Source organism: Schistocerca serialis, chromosome 2 (assembly GCF_023864345.2).
Source record: "Schistocerca serialis cubense isolate TAMUIC-IGC-003099 chromosome 2, iqSchSeri2.2, whole genome shotgun sequence".
NCBI lineage: Eukaryota > Metazoa > Arthropoda > Insecta > Orthoptera > Acrididae > Schistocerca > Schistocerca serialis.
The window spans coordinates 853,635,570-853,659,268 of NC_064639.1; the positions used below are offsets into that span (position 1 = coordinate 853,635,570).

The 23,699-nt window shown below is 41.6% G+C and overlaps 1 protein-coding gene across 4 annotated transcripts in view; it reads left to right on the forward strand.

Moving 5' to 3' along the window:
- Nucleotides 1-1,729: 1,729 nt before the first annotated feature.
- Nucleotides 1,730-23,699, forward strand: part of LOC126458150 (pre-mRNA 3'-end-processing factor FIP1) — a 90,952-nt gene continuing 68,982 nt past the window's right edge. For 3 of the 4 annotated variants that reach the window (XM_050095007.1, XM_050095008.1, XM_050095009.1), the window contains exons 1-2: nucleotides 1,731-2,071; nucleotides 15,379-15,514. In XM_050095007.1, the coding sequence (XP_049950964.1) occupies nucleotides 1,916-2,071; nucleotides 15,379-15,514 (292 nt within the window). In that variant the 5' untranslated portion in view covers nucleotides 1,731-1,915. Of the gene's footprint in view, nucleotides 2,072-15,378; nucleotides 15,515-23,699 lie in introns of all 4 variants that reach the window. The other variant, XM_050095010.1, reaches the window with a different exon arrangement.

The following is a 23,699-nucleotide window of genomic DNA, read 5'->3' on the forward strand; positions in this document are numbered from 1 at the left end:
TAAGGAAATGTCAAACATAGAAAATGTTAGAGTAGGTGTGCCTCAGGGATCTGTACTGGGGCCCTTCCTGTTTCTGATAATGATCAATGACCTCCCCTCGTTTATTAGATCCACCACTGTATTGTATGCAGATGATACGACTTTTTTCCATAGCAATAACAGTCTTAATGATCTTAAAACCTGTGCTGAAAATACACTCACTCATGCAGCATATTGGTTCAGAGCAAATAGTTTCCTGCTAAATGAAAATAAAACTCAGCAGATAATCTTCACTCTAAGAGACAAGCCACTATCTGATGACCCTAGTTCTGTTAAATTCCTGGGAGTTTATTTAGACGAAAAGTTATCCTGGGGCCAACATGTAAACTATATTAGTAGTAAACTATCTAGAGTAATTTATTTATTAAGACAACTCAGAAATTGTGTACCTGAAACATACATCAGATCATCTTATTTTGCATTTTTCCAGAGTATAATATCCTATGGCATTATCTTGTGGGGTAACTGTAGTCATATACATGACATCCTATTATTGCAGAAGAAAGCCATTAGGATAATTACAAATTCTTCACATAAGGCTCACTGCAAACCCTTATTTACTAAACAAAAAATTATGACTGTAATAAACCTCTGTATATACAATGTCTTAATCTTTACGAAGAAGAACCTACAAGATGTGAAACGTAGAGAAAATGTACATTGTTACAACACAAGAAGCATCAAACACATATACACGCCTTACCACAGACTATCAAAATCAATAAATAGCTTTGAAGTCACAGGGCACAAGCTATTTAATAAGCTGCCACATGCCATACAGGATCTTCCTGAACATACATTCAAAGAAAGACTGCATGAATGGTTTATTGCCCACCCATTCTATGATATCAATGAATTCTTCAACTGTAAAATGCAGTAATCTAACAGATGACCCACTGTACATTGATTGTAATATAAGCTAAAATATTTCAGTAGTCAATACCTTATCACACTGTATTATAAATTGTAACTTCATTTGACGTTGTCAATTGCTGTAATGGCCTAAAGACAATAAAATCTTTATTATTATTATTATTATTATTATTATTATTATTATTATTATCACGTAGGCTATAAGGAGCCCGTGGCTTGGATGTGTAGTAACCAGCCTACCGAAACCGCAGTAGTTCTGCCTTTCTTCTGTGTCGTAGTTGTTCAGATGGCGGCCCCTTGCCTAGCCTGCAGTGTGATAATCGGCTGATGGTGTTTAAGCACCTGACGCAACAAGGTTTGGTCGGTTCCGAGTTCATCTGCTCATATGGTCTTTTGCAATAGTAGTAGCAACGTCGCTATTTTACGCAGTACCGGTAACGCCGAATAATAGATTTGGCGCCACGTTTAGCTCGTATTTTAATGATAGCTGCTGAGGGTTATGTCTCACTGACTTTGCATGTACTTGTAATAGCCACTCTCTTGGCTGCAAAGACGAAATCGGGAAGGACACTTGAATCCAATCCAAACTAATGAGTGATACACAAGGAAGGTTATAATGTCCACGACAGCGCTGGCTGTGGTGTGTACTTTTCCCTGTGTCACCACATGTCGTGGACAGTTTTTATCACTTCTAAATAGTTTTGTAGCACCAGTATCTCTGAAACACTATTATGTCCGTGGAATAATAGATGTGCTTCTGCTCTCCGCTTTCACCAGTATATCGATAGACCTTTCTTATCTACTGTCAAGATTACTGATCATGTCTGTGTGGATATTCTTTGCGTGTTTACAAATGATGTCGCTACATGAGTATTAAGCGGTTTGTTGGTCGAAAGTGCAGTGAAAATACAGTAATGTTTTTTCGGTGTAATAATATTCCGTTACTTTTTTGTGTGTCAGAAACCGTATAACTTTCGTGTAGCTTCAGTCAGTATTTCAAGAAATGGCAGATGATTCAGGGAATGAAGATCAGTGGTTGTACGGGGATTCGAATCAAGATGCCCCAGAAAGGGATAATAAAACTGATCCTAAAGACGTACCGGACGCAGTTCATAATACTGATTCTCAGATCGACACTTTGGAAGATCTCGGCGATCAGGCACGTATTATGAGAAACGCATCTATTGACAGCCGGCATGTTTTACCAAATATCTGTTTATGCGTACTTCCCCTTTTTGGTTTTTAAGTAACAACAGTAATACGTTAACTCTAATCAATAAGTTACTTTCGAAACCACGAGTTACTTTTTTATTACAATACGACAAGTAGGCCTATTCTTGAATATGTAATGTTTTGTATTGCCCTGTCCCGGTGTATCAGACTTGAAAAATACTCCAAAAGTCAAATTATACATTAGTTTTGACATCAGAAAGTGACAGTCATGTAATATTAGACTATCGAGCCTGTATAAGGACTAACCACAACTAGAGTTGAGATTAGATACTCACATTCAAGAATGCAAGTTACATTGATCAAGTTTGTTTCTCTTCAGTCCAGAGCATCGTACTGGTCCCTCTAATTTGATATTTCCAGTTTTAAAAGAAATACATAGAAATGTTGTTGTTGCCTTCAGTCTGAAAACTGGTTTGATGCAGCTCTCCAAGCTGCTCTATCCTGTGCAAGCCTCATCATCTCTGAACAACTACCGCAGCCTCATCCTACTGAATCTGCTTCCTGCATTCATCTCTTCTTTTCCCTCTATGAATATATTACACATTAGAACTATGGCTCTTAAGAAAAGGCCATGAAAAGTATCAAATTTTGCTGAAGATTTTTTAGTGATCTAGTTAAGAGTGTAAAAAGCTCCTTGTAAATAGGGAAAGGAAGCATCACTAAATTCGAAGATTAACTGGAGAATCATATTAAGAAGAGACTACCACATTTTATTCAGTAGGGTCAGTGCTTCCATTGAGGCAAGAATTAGGACCAGTAGTTTTATATTAAGAACTTATTTACTGTCTTGCATACAGTGATTAAAGTTCCACGTATTGGGAGAAGGTATTCTGGCATGAAAGATGCTGTGATTTGGTGAAAATGTTACTTAATGGACATTGGCTGTGCACCTCTTCCTACCAAACAATTTATATATTGAGGCAGTCCCTTGATTTGGAGGTAAGACTCAGTTCACACAAGTCCAAAATTATTCACATGAGTTTGTTTTGTGACACGAGTCTCATAGAGTACCTCTAAGCAGAAAGTGGCATGTCATCAGAGTGATACTAACCTCATTCGTAGCAGACTACTACATGATCGGGCATCAGCAATGGACGCGTGCTGAAGTAGTACATAAGTTTTCAGTCATTTGGCAAAATGGCGTGTTGGTTCTCCACCTGCATGGGTTGGCTATCAGCTGGAGTTGGCACAGTTGTTAGACACTGGACTTGTATTTGTTGGATTTGGGGTAAAATCCTCGTTTGACAATCCAGGTAATCTTTTTGTTGTTTTACTAAATCATTTAAGGCGCAACCTGGGACATTTGAAAAGGACATTCCGGTTTCCGTACTTCTCCAGCTCAAGTTTTTGCTCAGAAATAGTGAAGAATTGATACAGTCCTTCAGCTTGGACCAGTGATGCTATCAGACACAACTACTCCTCATCACAATACGTAATCAGAGTGGTGATAAAGATGTGATAAAAGGTGTCTCATTTTAACAACTTAGGTATTGACAGATTGAGAAATAGGAGTTTTTAATGAGAATGTAAGTATAACATCAGATTGTGCACTGTATCTATTCAGGGTGTCTCAGAAACAATGCAGCAAACTTCTATGGGAGGTGGGGCACATCATAAGGATTAAGAATTGCATAGAAACCCAAGGCTGCCAATGGCATCGTATGTCACTAGGTGTTGGCGCTGTACATGGGAGTACTGGAGGGGAACGTGAGGATTTCCTCATCCGAGTGCTAGCCAGCATCCAAGAAGCACAGGAAGGTGTACAGACAGTGAGCTCGCAGGCATGCGCTTGATGTATGGTATAAGTGATTGCAGTGGACAAGCCGTTGTATGCATAATTCCAGAGAGACATTGACCAAATGACTGCATCAAAGTTTGTGCGAGTATGGGTCATTAAGAAGTAGCAGGGCTAGTGAGGGTAGGTCTCAATTGACATGTTCATTCATTAGGGAAAAAAGTGTGTTCGATGCCATGGAGACTAATCTAGAACCAGCGTAAGTGCTGTTGCCTTGGAGTTAAGCATGTGTTATACCAGTGTTCAGCGTGTTTTCAAGACCAGGTCCTTATTGCAGACATTTCATTTCCACAGGGTGCAGTTATTACACCCTAATGAGCATTCTGCACCTGTGTGTTTCACAATGTGGTTTCTGTAACGAAGTAACCCAGCTTTCGTTTCCCTGGTAAGGACATTTTCACCAGGCATGGCATATTCAATGACAGCAATGAGCATTTATGGGCACCAGAAAATGCTCCACAATGTGTGGCACCATGCGGCACAACGTCGCATCACAGTTAATGTGTGGGCGGGTTTTGTCAGCAACAGCTTTTAGTCAGGCCACTTCTTTTACCGTCCCACTTGACTGCAGCAGATTATCGTACCTTCTGGAACAGATTCTTCCCAGCTTGCTTGAAGATGATCTAGCAAATTTGAGGTGCAGTGTGGGGTTCCGGCACAGTAGGGCACCTGCTTATTTTTTACTAGGTGTTTTTAGGCATTTGAACAAGTTATTCCTGCATCAATGGATTGGGTGTGTTGGACTGATTATCTGGCCTCCATGCTCACCGGATTTATCGAGCCTTGATTATTTCTTTGGGGAGGCATGAAATCTCTTGCGTTTCCCGTTCCTGTGGAGCCTGAAATAAATCTCGTTGCAAGACTCATCTGCACAGCTGTTACAATCAAAGAAACTCCTAATGTCTTAGAATGTGTCCGGCAGTCAACGTTCAGGTGTCAGATGTGCTTGGCATCTGATGGTGTGAACTTCAAGCATCAGTTGTAACTTTAGAGCTGCATTAATATCATACCCCATGTGCACTCATTATGTCCAATAAATGTCTCAAATAAATCAGTCTTTTTTTTCCTTTCCTGTTTTCGACTTCTGCTATCACTCTCCCCTGACGTGCACAGCCATGGGTAGCTAAGCAATTCTCAACCCTTAGGTCATATTTGTTAGCATTGCCAACTCGCAATGGAACTACGACAATTGCCAATCATTTGTCAGAACAACCTTCATTTTTTTAAAATATTGTGTTTTTGTGTTCATAGGTTTGAAAAAATCACAATCAAACTCGTCGTCTTCCAACCCAACGTGGAACCCAGGCTATATTAGATATCAGTCTGTCGTGACAACCTTCATTTCAAAGAACAATGCCGACGTTGATGTCTGTGGCTCAAGCAGAATGGCTGTATTACAGATATTAGTACACCTATTTTGCTCACTCTCTAATGACTTAGGATGCATATTCTCACAGGATGGCAACATAGTGAAAGAACTGGAAGCGAGGTGTAGCAAAGCTAATGCAGTGAGCGCTCAGCTACGAGCTACTCTCTTCTGCAAGAAGGAAGTCAGTACCAAGACTAAGTTATCTGTGCACCGTTCAATCTTTCGACCAACTTTGTTGTATGGGAGTGAAAGCTGGGTGGATTCAGGTCACCTTATCAACAAGGTTGAGGTTACGGATATGAAAGTAGCTAGGATGATTGCAGGTACTAGTAGATGGGAACAATGGCAGGAGGGTGTCCACAATGAGGAAATTAAAGAAAAACTGGGAATGAACTCTGTAGATGTAGCAGTCAGGGCGAACAGGCTTAGATGATGGGGTCATGTTACACGCATGGGAGAAGCAAGGTTACCCAAGAGACTCATGGGTTCAGCAGTAGAGGGTAGGAGGAGTTGGAGCAGACCAAGGAGAAGGTACCTGGATTCGGTTAAGAATGATTTTGAAATAATAGGTTTAACATCAGAAGAGGCACCAATGTTAGCACTGAATAGGGGATCATGGAGGAATTTTGTAAGGGGGGCTATGCTCCAGACTGAACGCTGAAAGGCATAATCAGTCTTAAATGATGATGATGATCATCATCATCTAATGACCACATTATTGGCACAATGTGAGTAATCTTGTTATTGACAAAATATTAATAACTTGCCTTCCTTTATCAACTGGAAGACAATATCAATACATGTTTTGTTGAAATCACGCTACATTGACTGCACAAAGATAAATTAGTTTAAACAATATCAGATATACCCTTCTGTCCATCATGAAAGTGGCCTGCAACAAATATTGAATTGGCATGAATGGCTATATCACTCACAGTGCTTGGAGATGCCCCAATATGATTTTCAGTGCAGCCTGACATGCCACCATTCTGGAAATTGATCTCAACCTCTCTGATTGCCTCTTAAAAATTTCTAAACAATTTACAGAGGTTTCACAGACACACACACTACTGGTACCCTCCAGGCCAGTCCACTGAAAGATCTCTCCTGTCATATCCTTGTGTGCACCTGATTCTCAAAGTACATCCCTTATTACTGAATATCACCGAACCTGGAAAAATTTAACGCCTTCCAATAGAGCATTGACCACCTTCCATCGAGCGCTCAACTTCTGAACATCCTTCGCATCTTTTCTAGAATGATATTCCACTGCTCACCTGATCTACAAAATATCATCCTAATGACATCCTTATTCTCAAGTTTTTACCACATGGATCGCATCTGTGTGAATGACCCAGGTGCAGATCTATCCAATGCATTCATACAGCACATCCTACTCCAGTGTCATCACAGTCATGCCCTGTCAGAGGCAGGGAACCTGGAAAAGCTTTCATCCCATATATCAGTTAAGAGCAAAAATGTGCTTTCAGTGTACTATGGCATTTTCATTGTGTGCTGCTGTTGGTAACTATTTGTGTGATGAATAATGAGAAGTGAAGTGAACATTACAGATTGTGAATTGGTTCTTGGTAGCCAATCATCATGCTGCTTCATAATTTCCTGCCATCCATAAATGAAGTTAACTGGTATTTTGTTCTATTAGATTAGAATTTAACCACATTGTTGAAATTTTCAGTGAATTGGAAATAGGATCTACAAGTAGGTTGTTGCAGTGACAAATGTATATCACAGGCTGTGCTACACATTAATCTATAATGACATTCATATGGACATTTGTCAGCTTTGCCATCTCACAACCAATTGTTACCCTCCAGCCTAACCTAGGTCTCGGGCTTCACTACAGATCAGTCTTTCAAAATGTCAAGTTTTCTTCCATTCACATTAGTTGGCTTCTCCAACTCGCAACAAAATTGTCACATTCCAACCCAACATAGACCTTGGACTTCAATACAAGTTATTCTGTCAGCTTATTTAATTTTCCTCCAGGCCTCAATATTGAAAACAAATCTATTCTCATTGGCTACTGTACACTGTCACCTGATCGTCTATGACAACAGTAACAAGGACACACTGGAAGAGCTTTGTACACCATAAGTACATTTCGTCTAACTCTGCTGTGACGTCAGCGCAGCTTTTTACATGTGCTCGACTACCAGCCAGCTGTCTACCTGAACGAGTGGTCATTGCTAAGCTGTTGCTTATAGCAAAGTTGACCACCCAGTGGCAAAATGTGCTGCTCAGTATAACATGCCATGACTTCAGTGACTGCTTCACAAGTCATACCGTCTAGATCTTCTTTCTAGATCTCTGGATTGCATAGATTGGAATCGTTCTAAAACAATCTTTCTCTCATCAGTCACTGTGCTAATCTCAACCCCTCCCCCCAATCCAATTGGATCAACTTATCGTAAAAGCTACAATCGTGCTGCTTAATTCATGACATGCCATGACTTCAGTGACTGCTTCACAAGTCATACTGTCTAGATCTTCTTTCTAAATCTCTGGATTGCATAGATTGGAATCATTCTAACACAATCTGTCTCTCGTCAATCTCTGTGCTAACCTCAACCCCTCCCCCCCCCCAGTCCAATTGGATCAATTTATTGCAAAAGCTACACTCATGCTGCTTAATCCATGATATCCCTTCCCCTCTGTATATGTTAGAATTACTTTTTGCATTTCCTCGCCGATCTGTTTTTCCCCTTATGGTTTCTTCTGTAGTGGTCTTCTACAAATGTAAATAGTATGTGGTATACAGTACAGTATTTTCGCAGTTTCATGTCTCAGTGGAAGATAAGATATATATGTGTGCATTACACAGGGTGCACATTAATAAAATCGACAAACTGCAGGGACATATTCCTGACTAGAAATGGAGGGAAAAAGATCCTATGAACGCGTGTCTGGAAATGGATGGTGTGCATGCAGCTACAACAAATGGTCACGGAACACAGTACTGGGCTGCATTGCATCCATGTCACAATAGATGTTCAGAGTGGCCACCATGGGATTGCAGGTACTAGGGAGAGTGGCAGTTGGCATGCAGGATGCACATGATCATACTTTGGCTTACACAATGTTGACGGGCCACTTGCTGGAGCATGCACTAGAGGTCATCTCAATATCCTATAGAACCTGGTCCTCCAAAGCTGGAATAGGCACAATCCGCCACCTCCCTGCATGTTAGTCTGTTTGACAGAAACCATGATCACACAAATGCCCAAAAAGCTCTTGACACATTGTGTGATGTGGTTGGTGAGTTGAAAGTACTTTTTTTTGGTATAGCTGTGCTGCCTCTTGACCGTCTCCATCTGCTTGACTGTACACAAATACCATCTCAGCTTGTTTCTGACAATACCAGACCATTCTGCTGCATAACAGTACACTGTGTTAAACACTCAAGGCACGTGGTCAGAGGAACTTTCATTTGTCAGCGCCATGTACAGTGGCAACAATGCTTATCTGGATACGTGTTCAGAGGACATTTTCTCCCCAATTTCCAGTCAGGAATCCATCCCTGCAGTTCGTTGGTTTTATTAATATCCACCCTGTATACATTCCACAGAGGGAAAACAACATAGAAAAGTTTTTCACTGCCTGTCATAGCATGTTATTTGAGTGAACGCTTCAGGGAGCACTGTCTTCATTGACTGAGTGTGGGTTTGGGACCTCTGGTTCCTGAACAAGCGTCTGGTTAGTGCTGCCAGTCTTCTGTAACCATAAGCTCTGTGCAGGTTTCAGTGGGCACCATACACCAAGATTGTGAGTGACTGTGTATCACAGGGAATGGGAATCTTAGCTTTACCACCCAGATCATGGGGATGGTACAAACACTATTAAAAATTTCAACATCTAGGTGCATCACGTGCCAAAAGTGTGTGTAGCTATTGAGGTGAAACAGTTATCTAACTCCTGCCCAAGCAATTGAAAATCTGTCTGGGTGGACCCGTAGTTGCTCATGAAATGTCAGTGGATCCTATAACAAGCATAAACACACATGACAAGGTGTATGAAATCCCCCTCCCCAAAAGAAAAGGAAGATGGTGGAGGGAACATTTAAAAAACTTAAAGTTTTAGGTGGGTTATTAGTGTCCTAAAATCTGTGAACTAACTTTAAAATAGTAACTTGCTTGGAAACTAATAGAGAAGGGAAGGTGGAATTATTAAGAAAGTCATTAAAAGTCCGTGAATTCAATATAGCAGTTGGCATCTGTTACTTTCTCAACTGTAGAAAGAGTGTAGCTGTAGCCACATTAGATGGCGTGATCTAATGGAAATGGATATCCTGGAAATTAAGCAAGAATAGACGTGAGCTGGAATAGTCAACATAACACAAAATAATGGAGAACTAATGGAGACTTCCACTTTCATTGCAACTTTTAGTACTCTGTTGTGACCTGAATATATCATTGCAAACTTGCTCACCTGTAAGGTTAGTCAGTCTTTACCTTGCTAACCTAATGAGCTGTTTAAAGTGTCAACATTTTGAGCATACAGCAGTGAGTTCTAAAGGAGAAGCTACACATGGAAAAGCACCCTTTGAACATGGCACTGACTATCTGGTTCCACCTGTATGCATCAAATCTTTCTAGGAGACCGTCAGTATGTAGCCAAGGCTGCCGAGAGGAAAAAAATTAATTAAAGTAACAAAATGTATCTTCTAAGCTGAACCCAAAAAGCAGTTTTAAGATTAAACCTCCAACCTTTGTCATCCATACTTCTTAACCCAGAATCTAAAGTAGAAGTTTCGATGCAGACAACATCCATGAAAACAAGAAGCAACAGCAGCACATGTACCTGCAATTTTACCTGCTAAAGCTAGCAGTAACATAGGTAGCCATAAAACAGGACAGAAGAAGGCTATTTTAAACCTAAATGTGGATTAAGTAGTCCAAAAATAGGGTGCCTACCCTTCCTCCATCACACATGAAGGGTAAAGAAGCAAGGAAAGGGCCACAAAATGTTTTTAACAGAATGTGAGGGAAAAGAGACAAGGAAAGGACCACAAAATGTTGTCAACAGGATGTGCCAGGTGTTATCATGTGTGTACTGCTGGCACAACTGACTGATGAGACTAACATCATGGACCTAGAAGCTTCAAGACAAGGATGGGCAAGCCCCTGGTCAAATGGTGGCTCAGCACTGTGACATGAAGCCAGGAGGAAATTAAAATCATAGCTTTGAAACAGCTCTCTTACTTCAGTGGCATATTAATGGATTCAGAACACCATGCAGGAATTTAGACTCCTTTCATAGTGAAGGCCCCATGCTTTTGCCTGCAGCAGATATGTTTTAAACATACTGCCTTTCCTGTAATTGGTGGCTATATCCTCCACAGAAAAGGGTGACCTTACTGTGGTCACAGGCCAAAGGATGAGGTGGCATTGTTTATCGTGGGGACATACCACTCCTCATCTGTGGTCTTAACTACAACGCAACTGGCAGCGGTCACAGTTCATGTGCATAATAATAGGTACGAAAGAAGTGCAGGTTAACTTTAGAACTGGTGGATGCAGGGAGGCATGTATGCCAGGTGACATTTTTTAAAATAAGTTTTATGTAATCCTAAATTGACCACCACATTTTATTGATATCTACATTGATGGCCCGAAGTGGGGGTCTTAATTGACTGCTCAGTCATGTGTCTCCTCCCCGCCCCCCCTCCCCACCCTACGCACCACCCCCAAATATGTCCTCTGATAGGGCTCCCGCAGCAAAGTTCTCTCCGTTATATGGTATTTTTTGCTATCCTGTGGGCACTGGACCATATGACATTATGACAGTTATATTCTAGTTCTAAAAATTCCCCTCATGCCATTGAACAGATCACTGAGCAGACAGAATGGTTCAGGACATCAGCTCACACTACTACTCTTGCAGGAGGAGAAGAAAGAGATAATTTTCTCCTGTATGTCAGAGCATGCAGGGACCTGGGGAAATGATCATGCTTATAGGGCTAACATGGAGAGTTATTCTCTCCAACCAGCACCTTTTCTGTCTCCCTCTGAACAGCTACCACATATGTGACGAGGAGGGCAGTGTGTTGGTGGGAGTCTCAGTGGCAGGAAATTACGGGCTAAAAGCTACAGTTAGTGAAATTTGCAGTGTATTGGTTGCTTACCTTCTTCCAGTCATCATGAACAGACATAGTACTTAATGAGCTAAGGATGGGACATTGTTTCCAAATGCACGGTTTTCTCCTACAACAGGAGGACCCACCAATGTTTGAAACATGCAGAACACGGGTGTTGAGACACAATATTTTAACTGAGTGCATTTTATTTGCTGGCCTGAGAGGAAGTCAGTGTCGTCTGTAGGACCTGCCCATTGTTTGAAATGTGATATGGATCTAAGTTTTTGTTTGTTATCTAATTTCCTTTACAAAACATTGGGAAGGAAATTTTTGTATATTACAAGACCACATTTGTTGCTCTTGTAATGGGTTTAGAAGTTATTGTTGTTTTAATTGATTTTAATAACAGTCTTCTCTTTATGTTTTATGTATGGACAGTGAAGACCTTACTGTTTAGTGACCTAAAATAATAGTAATTATGTTAAAAATCACAGTCACCTTCATTTGAATAACACATTAATGAAGAAGGGAGGGCGTACATACCAAAGTAATGGGAATGTTCATTTATGTTCTGTTTAGAATTCTGTAAGAGAAGACATACCCACATCCCATCCTCTTAAAATGCCACCTTTTTGCAGTTTCTTGAGTTTTAATCTACAGTTCATAACCAATAAATTGTGATCAGAGTCCACTTCTGCCCCTAGATGTGTCTTAGAATTTAAAACCTGGTTCCTAAATCTCTGTGTAACCATTATATAATGTATCTGAAATCTTCCACTGTCTCCAGGCCTCTTCCACATATACAACCTTCTGTCATGATTCTTAAACTAGTGTTAGCTATGATTAAATTATGCTCTGTGCAAAATTCTGCCAGGCTGCTTCCTCTTTTATTCCTTACTCCCATTCCATATTCACCTACTAGTTTTTCTTCTCTTCCTTTTCCTACTATTGAATTCCAGTCCCCCATGACTACTAAATTTTCATCTCCCTTCACTATCTGGATAATTTCTTTTATCGCATCATAGATTTCTTCAATCTCTTCATCATCTGCGGAGCTAATTGGCATATAAACTTGTACTACTGTGGTAGGTGTGGGTGTAGTATCTATCTTGGCTACAATAATGTTTTCACTATGCTGTTCGTAGTAGCTTACCCGTGCTCCTATTTTTTTTATTCATTATTATACCTACTCCTGCATTACCCCTGTTCGATTTTATATTTACAACCCTGTATTCACCTGACCAAAAGTCTTGTTCCTCCTGAAACCGAACTTCACTAATTCCCACTATATCTACCTTTAACCTATCCATTTCCCTTTTTAAATTATTTAACCTACCTGCCCAATTAAGGGATCTGACATTCCACGCTCCAATCCATAGAACACCAGTTTTCTTTCTCCTGGTAATGACGTCCTCCTGAGAAGTCCCACTGGAGATCTGAATGGGGGACTATTTTACCTCCGGAATATTTTACCCAAGAGGATGGCATCATCATTTAACCATACAGTAAAATTGCATGTCCTCGGGAAAAATTACGGCTGTAGTTTCCCCTTGGTTTCAGCTGTTTGCAGTACCAGCACAGCAAGGTCGTTTTGGTTAATGTTACAAGACCAGATCAGTCAATAATCCAGACTGTTACCCCTGCAACTACTGAAAAGGCTGCTGCCCCTCTTAAGGAACCACACATTTGTCTGGCCTCATAACTGATACCCCACCATTGTGGTTACACCTACGGTATGGCTATCTGTATCGCTGAGACAAGCAAACCTCCCCACCAACGGCAAGGTCCATGGTTCATTGGGGGGGGGGGGGGGGTGAAAAGACGAGGGCTACCAGAAATCCTTGGGTAACAGAAGAGATATTGAATTTAATTGATGAAAGGAAAAATATAAAAATGTAGTAAATGAATCAGGTGCAAAGGAATACAAGCGTCTCAAAAATGAGATCAACAGGAAGTGGAAAATGGTTAAGCAGGGATGGCTACAGGTCAAACGTAAGGATGTAGAGGCACATATCACTAGGGGTAAGATAGATACAGCCCACAGGAAAATTAAAAGAGACCTTTGGAGAAAAGAGAACTACCTGTATGAATATCAAGAGCTCATGTGGAAAACCCGTTCTAAGCAAAGAAGGGAAAGCAGAAAGATGGACAGAGTGTATAGAGGGTCTATGCCAGGGTGATTTACTTGAGGGTAAATTATGGACATGGAAGAGGATATAGATAATGATGATGAAATGGGAGATATGATACTGTGTGAAGAATTTGACAGAGAACTGAAAGATCTAAGTCGAAACAAGGCCCCGGGAGTAGACAACATTCCAATAGAACTACTGATAGCCTTGGGAGAGCCAAGCACGACAAAACTCTTATCATCTGGTGAGCAACATTTATGAGACAGGTGAAATACCCTCAGACTTCAAGAATACTCTAATAATTGCAACCCCAAAGAATGCAGGTGTGAAAATTACCAAACCTTCAGTTTAATAAGTCACGGCTGCAAAAACTGTCACGAATTCTGTACAGACAAATGGAAAAACTGGTAGAAGCCGATCTTGGGGAAGATCAGTTTGGATTCCGTAGAAATTTTTGAATATGCGAGACAATACTGACCCTACTACTTATTTCAGAAGATAGATTAAGGAAAGACAAACCTACTTTTCTTGCATTTGTAGACTTAGAGAAAGCTTTTGACAAATTTCTGAAGGTGGCAGGGGTCAAATACAGGGAGTGAAAGGCTATTTACAATTTGTACAGAAACTAGGTGGTAGTTATAAGAGTCAAGGGGCATAAAAGGGAAGCAGTGGTTGGGAAGGGATTAAGACAGGGTTGTAGCCTCTCCCCAATGCTATTCAATCTGTATATTGAGAAAGCAGTGAAGGAAACAAAAGAAAAATTCGGAGTAGGAATTAAAATCTGTGGAGAAGAAATAAAGACTTTGTGGTTCGCCGATGACATTGTAATTCTGTCAGAGACAGCAAAGGACTTGGAAGAGCAGTTGAACGGAATGGACAGTGTCTTGAAAGGAGGATATAAGATGAACATCAACAAAAGCAAAACAAGGATCATGGAATGTAGTCGAATTAAGTCGGGTGATGCTGAGGGAATTAGATTAGGAAATGAGACACTTAAAGTAGTAAAGGAGTTTTGCTATTTGGGGAGCAAAATAACTGATGATGGTCGAAGTAGAGAGGATATAAAATGTAGACTGGCAATGACAAGGAAAACATTTCTGAAGAAGAGAAGTTTGTTAACATCGAGTATAGATAAATTTAAGTGTCAAGAAGTTGTCTCTGAAAGTATTTGTATGGAGTGTAGCCATGTATGGAAGTGAAACTTGGGCCTTAAATCGCTTAGACAAGAAGAGAATAGAAGCTTTCAAAATGCGGTACTACAGAAGAGTGCTGAAGATTAGATGGGTAGATCACGTAACTAATGAGGAGGTATTGAAGAGAATTGGGGAGAAGAGGAATTTGTGGCACAACTTGACTAGAAGAAGGGATCGGTTGGTAGGACATGTTCTGAGGCATCAAGAAATCACCAATTTAGTATTAGAGGGAAGCGTGGAGGGTAAAAATCGTAGGGGGAGACCAAGGGATGAATACACTAAGCAGTTTCAGAAGGATGTTGGTTGCAGTAGTTACTCAGAGATTAAGAAGCTTGCACAAGTTAGGGTAGCATGGAGAGCTGCATCAAACTAGTCTCTGGACTGAAGACCATAACAACAAGAATAAGAAAAGGCGGTAGTTGTAATTTTTTGCCTTCTTTGTTACATATTTGTAAGTACTGTATCTGTCTTTTTCTCGTGATTAGTTGTTCCATGAATGAAGAAACAATTTGTGTTGTGCATGTTGACAGGTTTTCTCTTTATACTGTGCTCATATTATGAGTTGTTACTGTCCTACCAATCAGTGTTCAGATTGCTTTTGTTGTATCTCAGGTCTTACATTTTCAATAAATCTGTATTCATTTGTTCAGCCTTTGCCGGCACCAGAACCTCCCACCATAGCACCACCAGAGATTAAAGATGGTGAAGAGGATTCGGAACTGAATATAGCTGAGGGTGAGGGTGCACAGATTTCAAGAGAACAAGGGGAGGTGGATGCTGAAGGAGGTTAGATTTGAAGTAATTTATAGAATATGCTAGATATAAATTTAATTTACATAAATTTATGTGTAAAGTAGGTTTAATTCGTTTAACATATATTTCTGTAGGAGATTATTGTTGCATTGGTTTGTAGCTTTTTCCTTGACAAGAATAATGTCTTATAAGCGGTTGCCTTTGGAGGTGTGCTACAATTTTCACAAGGTATTAAAACAAATGTTTTCTGTATCTCCTTCAATACATTGGTCAGTGGTACTGTTCTATGCTGAGCGTAGTAATTTCTACGCATTTTACTGTTGTGACATATCTCATATTATGTTGTGGGCATGGCTGGTGCTGTGAAACATACCAACCACATTTGAAGGGTTGTATCCTGCTGGCTGCTGTGTTTTCTTGATGACTGGTTTTGCCTAGTCTATTTTCACTGTTAATTTTATATGTGGTCTATTATTGAATAACATGTTATCAAACATTTCATTTCTGCACATCGTATTTTATGGAAGATGCCAAGGATGCACTACAGTAAGGCAGTAGACCAGGTTGATCTGGTATGAGGTGTATGGATTTGGCATGCAGTTTCACATCTCTCATGGCCAGGCCGAAGAGCAGGATGATCGCGCTGGCATCCAATGTCGGCAGTGTAGAGGAACTGAGGCATCTGAAACATCCAGTGGCCGTGTCCGTAGACTGGGATCCAGGCCCCACCGTGAGGCTAGCTTGGTCAGACGAGAAACGGTTGGCAAGACTGGCAGCAGCTGAGGAGCGAACTGTCTGATCAAGTCTGTAAAGAGAGCAAACATAGGAATTGACACATGGAACAGGATAGCTGAAAGTGGTGCAAAAGCGCTCTGAAAAGCATATGAACGAATTGCACCTATAGGCAGGAAGTGAGGGTGAGCTTAGAAGGCAGAAATGAGTACAAGAGTACATGAAATGTTAACCTGGTGGGCCCAGAAGGCATAAATGAGTGTGGAAGCACTGGAAATGGAAATGATGGTACTGGGAGGGTAGAGTTGGGTGCAGTAGCACATGGGATGTAAAATCTGTAAAAAATTTTATCTGGATGGCAGAAGATTGTGCTGGCAGGAAGAGGTGTGTGTGGAAGCATAGTTGACTGCAGAAACACTGTAAAAATAACAAATCAAGTGCAGTTATGGTGCCTGGAACAAAGTCAAGAAACGTGCTCAGATTAGAAACAGAAGACTGGATCAGACATTTCGGGCATGGATGAGGCATGGAATGTGCCAGACATGAGGGAAGAGTCTCAGCTACAGAGGTGTGCTGGTAAGAGACATTGGAAGGACTACATGTGATGGTGGATGTGGACACAGGCTTAGGTGCCAGGAAAGAAGGAAACTGCTGCAGTGCTGTCTGACAGCGGATAACCATGGAGGAGTGTCAGGATGGGCCGGCCAGGGTGGCCGAGCGGTTCTAGGTGCTACAGTCTGGAACCACGCGACCGCTACGGTCGCAGGTTCGAATCCTGCTTCGGGCATGGATGTGTGTGAAGTCCTTAGGTTCATTAGGTTTAAGTAGTTCTAAGTTCTAGGGGACTGGTGACCTCAGAAGTTGAGTCCCATAGTGCTCAGAGCCATTTGAACCATTTTTTGTCGGGATGGGGGTGAGATCATCCAGAGCTGGGATGACACTGGATGAGGGTTTGGGTGCTGCACCAGAAGCAAGAAGCTGTGGTGAATGTGTGTGAAGTTGGTAGAAGCTGAATAAGTGTCTGTGATGGTGGCTGGGTCCACCTGGTGTCTTGGAGGTGCTGGTGAGCTTGTTTATAAGGTGTCTCTGCTGCATCTTCTGTATGTTGGAGAACAAAGATATGACTTCAGGCATCTATTCCACATTGAAGATGAACAACTCAGAATGGGAGACATTGGTGCAGGAAGTCATTATCAAAGTCTATGCAACATAAAAGTCAGATGTGCACAGGCCTTGTCTACCACGGGCAGAGAATATGTGTGAAAGATTAAGTTCACCACTTGATATGGGACAAAACTCGGCAGCAGAAGTGATTGAGGCACAGGGCCTGAAAAATCCTCATTGCCAAATGAAGTGTCATCTCTGATGCAGAGACCAAGTCCTGGTGATGGGAAGGCAGACAATGGCTGCTCCCTTGGTTGACGGTGGCTGTTTCACCATGGCTTCATATATAGCAAAGGTTCTGAGCAATACTGTAACTGAACAACTGCAAATACAGTTGGTGGCTGGCCGAGAGCTTGATGGAAGACTGCCATGGAGTTGCATTGTGTGGCACTAAATATCCGACTGTTTAGAGATACTATAGGAGTCATTTGTTATCATGTGGCCTGCAAAAGCAAACAGGTCCACAGGGGCATTGACATCTAGTGGCACTTGTGCTGCCACCTGCTGGCCTAGTCAGTGTGCATGATTGGAAGTTCTGTTGTCTGCTGATGTAACCACTTTCAGGCTACGCCACCTGTGTACCACAATTGTGGAGGGGTTGTGGGTCTGTGGGCTAGCAACCCGTACACCACACGAAAGGTGCCACAATAGTACCAAATCAGACTTCTGCTACACTTAGATCTTTGTTACTGCGTCATCCAATTTGACATTCACAATAGCTGAAGGATGATATTGTTCCCAAATTATGTTCTCTCAGTAAATTTGTTTCAGACTCAGTTCTCACCCGAAAAAGTCATAACTATAATATTAAGGCATCCTCTGCAAAAAGTAAAATATTGAAACTACTACCTTTTAATATTTTATTTCATTTTTTGTGTGTGTCCCCCAATTTGGTAGAATGGCTTTAACATAGATACTAGGAAGGGTAAGTAGTGTAGGACATGCTTGTCATTTTTCCTTATTTTTAAAGTTTCTTCAGTCTTTGTATTACTTTTATTTATTATAATCTTTTATTTCCTGTACAAGGTTCCTGTGGTTTGTATAAATGTGCTGGAGTAGCCATTATTTGTTGTTAACACTTGGAGCTTTTTCAATGTCTACAAATGCTGTGTGTGTTTACAAGTAGAATTCTAATCTTTTCACTATCACTTGCAGAAAAAAAGTCCATTGTCTATAGTTGGTCTTCCTTTTCTAAATCCATTCTGCTCTCCATCTATGAGAATTTCAGAAATTATTGCAAGTCTTATATTTATTTTTCTTGCAGTTAACAAACACACCAAGTTAAAAAGAATTACATCTCAATTAATTTTTCTTCTCTAGTGATTTTCTATTCTCTGCAGGAACAGTAGATATGTAGTGCTCTGCACGCTGTGTGTTCATTTTTACTGTATCCTTCTCATTCTTTTTGATTTGTTTCAGAATTTTATAGTGGAGTTCTGTTTACCATGACTACCATTTTCTGATGAGATTCAGATTATTATTTATTATTATTATTATTATTATTATTATTAGTAGTAGTAGTAGTAGTAGTAGTAGTAGTATTTTATACATCATCGGCAAATGCAGGGTGTATAATCCCCGGGACAACTGGGAAATTATGGAAAAATTCGGGAATTTCGTAATCTGGGAGAAAACTGGGGATAAACTCAGAATTTTTTAGAATTCCGAGAATTTTTCATTGTTTCCATTTTCAGTTAAATTTTTGTGATTTTGACTGGAAGAACTGATACTCTAACAAAGAATTGTACTGTATACTGCAGGAATAAAATGTAAACAAGAGAAAAAAATAAATAGAACTTAAGTTGCAAAGAAAATGTGCAGTTTACAACAACAAAAAAACAGTGCATATATAAGTGTCTGCCAACAGCAAAATTTGTCAATGGCTTTAGGATGGAGACTATGCAATACTTAATAGCGACAAACTGCTTCAAGTGAGTGTGATGTCACAATTGTTTACATTAGGTTCATTTGAGCAGTTGCCAGTTCTCTCATACACATGCGCAGTTGAGTCACATATGAGCAGCACCTTCTCCCGCTTCTGGCTTTTACGTGTTTCAGCAGTAGCAACAAGCAGCCAGATGCTACCTGGAGAATTTTTTCTGGCGTGCCCAAGCTGTCAGTTTAGTTTAGATTAGATAAGATTAAATTCAGTTTTTGTTCCATAGACCCAAAAATGAGATGATTCTCGTGTGTGTGGAATATGTCAGAAAGTATAACATAAAAAACATAACTTTTGAATGGAACACTGACTACCCTGATCATGTGTCAGGAGATTGTCAAAATAGGTGAATACATTACAGTTAACTGGACTTCTAATATTTACAGAATCAATACACTGTCAGAATGACAGTGCATATGCAGAGCAGTCTAAGTTGTGGTGGGGAGGGGGTAGTCTTGACGTGACCCGTGTTTATATCCAGTGGTTTTGCTGTTTTCTCTTTGTTAACAGTTCTCACGTCAAATGGAAGCAAAACGGATTTCTGTGATGAGCAGATATCAAGTGAATTAAAATACATTCAAGTAGTTATGGAAGGCTAAAATATGTTATTAGTTTCAGTGTATTGATTTTACTGGCACATTTTCGGCAGTCTAGCATTAATCATGTTGCAGAACAATGAAGCTACTTTTGTCGGTCTGTAAAAGAAATTTTTCGCAAAGGCAATCAGTTCATCTGAAACAGTGTGTTTCACTCCACACTGTTGTCTTGTTTCAACTGTTTGCTTAATTTCAAGTGCACGTTTTCATCTTCTGTATAATAAAGAGCTGGGCGGATCGTGCTATAGTTAAAACTAAGTGCGATCCGCTGAGAAAAATACCGGATGTGGGCGCCATGTTGGATTATCAGCGCGCTACTTCCTGCCACGCCCAGCTTATCACTGTGAACTTCCGCAGTACAGGCAGCTGCACACTCATTTGACTCGAGGCAGCCGCACGAAGCACACAGCCATGCCGTACAGGAGGAGAAGATATTCTAGAAGATCAAGAATGCCTGTGTACAAGACTGTGGATACATTTAGTCTTACTCCTAATAATGTAGCACAAGAAGAGCTACTAAATGGACCTATAACTTTTGTAGGATCTAAGATTAATTTCTCTTGTACAACTACAGAGGTTGTAACTGGTAATAGTTGGTTGACTATTGCTATTGTAAGGGGCAGTGATAAGCCTCAGTTAGGCTTGGAGTCCTATTATGATAGAGACATTATTTGTTATCGTACCTGTTCAATTGGAGTTCAGGGCGACAGAAATTATGGTACAGCTGTTGTATTTACTGATAAGTCATACACAGTATTGGTACTCCAAGAAAATTTGCATCCTGAAAACCACAACAAAAAGTTTAATATTAGGTTGGGGCCTGTTCCATTGTGAATCTGGACATACAAATGTGCACTTTAAGTCGAATTATGCATTTTTGTATGGTTTACAAAATCCCAATGCTCATGGAGTGTCCTCCGATGTCCTGTTTCTTTTATGACTTTATGTAAGATTTATTAAGGCTGTACATGTACAAACATAGGGGCTTCCTACAACACCGTAACTCACCCTGCGGGTCCAGGGGTAAGAATGGGCCCAAGGTATTCCTGCCTGTCATAATAGGCGACTAAAAGGAGTTTCACACATTTTGGCCTTTATGTGATGGTCTCCTGTATGGTTTGACCTCCATTCTTCAAAATTTTCCCAAAGAGTTAGCCAATTGGGGAAGGGCACCTTACATGGTGCATCGTGTCCGTTGCGCATTGAGATCTTTAGCCCACTTTCTCGTCGTCGCATCTCAGTCCCGCTCGTTCTCCATCTCTTGGGCGAGGACACCTCTCTCGGTGCATTTTCCACAATGCACTGTGCAGTGTCACTTTCTGCGTCGACGATGACCATGGACTTCTTTGCACCTGATATACAGCACGGCAGCCAGTATGTTGTGGTGGGGCCACCATGTACCCTGTTGGATGTAGCCCCCTGACCACACAGGGATCGTTCTGCTGATGCCTGCGCCGTTAACTCTCGACGTATGCCAAGGGGCTCCCGGCAATAGCCATCCTGTCAAGTGGCCTTTGCTGCGGCTAGGTGGTGCCCATGTGGAGGGCCCCTGGTTGGAGTGGATGGCATCAGGGCAGATGACACGCAGTGAAGCGTAGTCCACCATCTCGTGCTGGTGGTGAAACACCAGCAGTCTCTAAGTGTCCACGAGCTCATTTCAGTGCACAGAAATATGACCCCAAATTGTTCCCCTCCCTGGCCACACGATGGGAGGAATGTCAGCCTAAGGATGGCAGCGGATCTTATTCGCCCCTGTACCTTGTATGTTCAAGAGCTGTGAGCTCTATCTGCAAGAGCATTGAAGCACTATGCCTCGTCGATGGGTGTATCGTCATCGTCGCCACTGCATGCCAGTTTATAAACACATAATTAGTCTTGAAAATAAACTGGGAGGAAATGGGACTGCACAATCTGTTATTCTTAATAATTGTAATACAAAGTAATATGACCAGTTACAGTTACATTCTCAGCAAGTACACCAAGTCCTTTCATCCATACTTGTATTTTCTCATCATTAGAAACTTTTATACATGAGCGGGTATACAAAGTAAAAGGCATATTACTATAAACTTGTCTGTTCAAGAGCTGATGGGGAATCTTTCATGACGATGAAGCCTCAGTTTTTTGTTGAGCATTTAGAGGACAAATTTGGGGAAGTGGAGGGATTGACCAAAATGAGATCTGGGTCAGTCTTGATCAAAACAGCATCCTCTGCCCAGTCACGGACATTACTCGCTTATGACAAGCTGGGGAGTATTTCTGTAACCATAACGCCCCATAAGAGCTTAAATATGGTCTAGGGTATCACATTTCACAGGGACCTTCTTTTGTAGTCTGATGATGAGCTGCACGCCAGTTTAGAGCAGCGAGGTGTACATTTTGTCCAGCATGTGCACCGGTGTCCGAGGGTTAATCAGGTTGCCACCAGAACCTTCATCTTGGCCTTCAAGGGTGATACATTGCCGGAGAAGGTCAAGTTGTTCGTCTACCACTGTGATGTAAAGCCCTATATCCCTCCCCCGATGTGGTGCTTTAAGTTCTGGAAGTTCAGCCAAATATATTCCTGCTGCACTTACAGCATCATATGTCGAGATTTCGGATGCCCATCACATCCCAATACTCCATGTCTCGCCCCCCCCCCCCCCTCCCTCCCCATCTGTGTCAACTGCGGAGAGCACCAATGCCTTTCTCGCCAGACTTCAGGATTCTCCAGAAAGAAAGGAAAATCATGGAGCACAAGAACCTGGACTGACTGACTTAAACTGAGGCTAAGAGAAAATTTGAACACCTGCATCATGTACGTATGACATCGTCGTACGCCGCCGCTACAACAGTTCTGGCACCATCAGCTCTGTTAACCCGTCACCTCTCAGAGCCAGAACACTCCACCTGCTTCCTTGACGGTGGGAGGGCATTTCCCTATCTGTTCCTCCTGCACCACCTACTTCGGAAGCAACACCCCCCACCCTCCAAATCACTGGAGACGTCCGTCCCCACTTCTAAGTTGGAGAAGCGGAAGTCTTCTTCAGCTTCTCTCACTAGGAAGGTATCCCTTGGGTCTCTCCCTTCCCAGGTTTCTGCTAGTGGGAAAGATGACACCCACCAGTGGTTGAAGAGTTCAAAAGCAGCTGGTCGTATGGCTTCACGCTCAACCTCAGTCCCGGAGACTGAGCCAATGAAGTTCTCCCAGCCAGGGAAACCCAAGGAGTAGCGTGAGAAATCCAAAAAGAAGACCCCTAAGACCAGGGAAATTGTGGTGGCACCCACACCACTGCTACCTACGAGCTCTGCGTCTTGAGGATGGGGTGGAGATTCTGGCATCCGCTGAGGTCCTTGATCTCGCCAGACCCTCAGACACTGGATATAGACTGCTCAGGCAATAAGTCAGTGGCAGCAGGTGACTCTGAGGTTTAAACTACCTCATTGAATGTTCCATGCCTTCCCAGTCTCACAATGGCATCATCCTCCAGTGGAATTGCAGCGGTTTTTTCACCACCTGACGAAGCTATGGCAACTGTTAAGCTTAACACCTGCTTTTTGCATTGCCCTCCAGAAAAACCTGGTTCCCGGCAATGCAGACCCCTGCCCTCTGCAGCTATAAGGGATATTACAGGAACCGTAGTGACTATAATCGAGTGTCAGGTGGAGTTTGCGTTTATGTCCTAAACTCAGTCTGTAGTGACACTGTGCCCCTTCAGAACCCTCTTGAAGCTGTGGCTGTCAGAATAAGGATGACACAGGAAATAACTGTCTCAGTGTATATCATTCTCCAGATGGTGCAGTACAC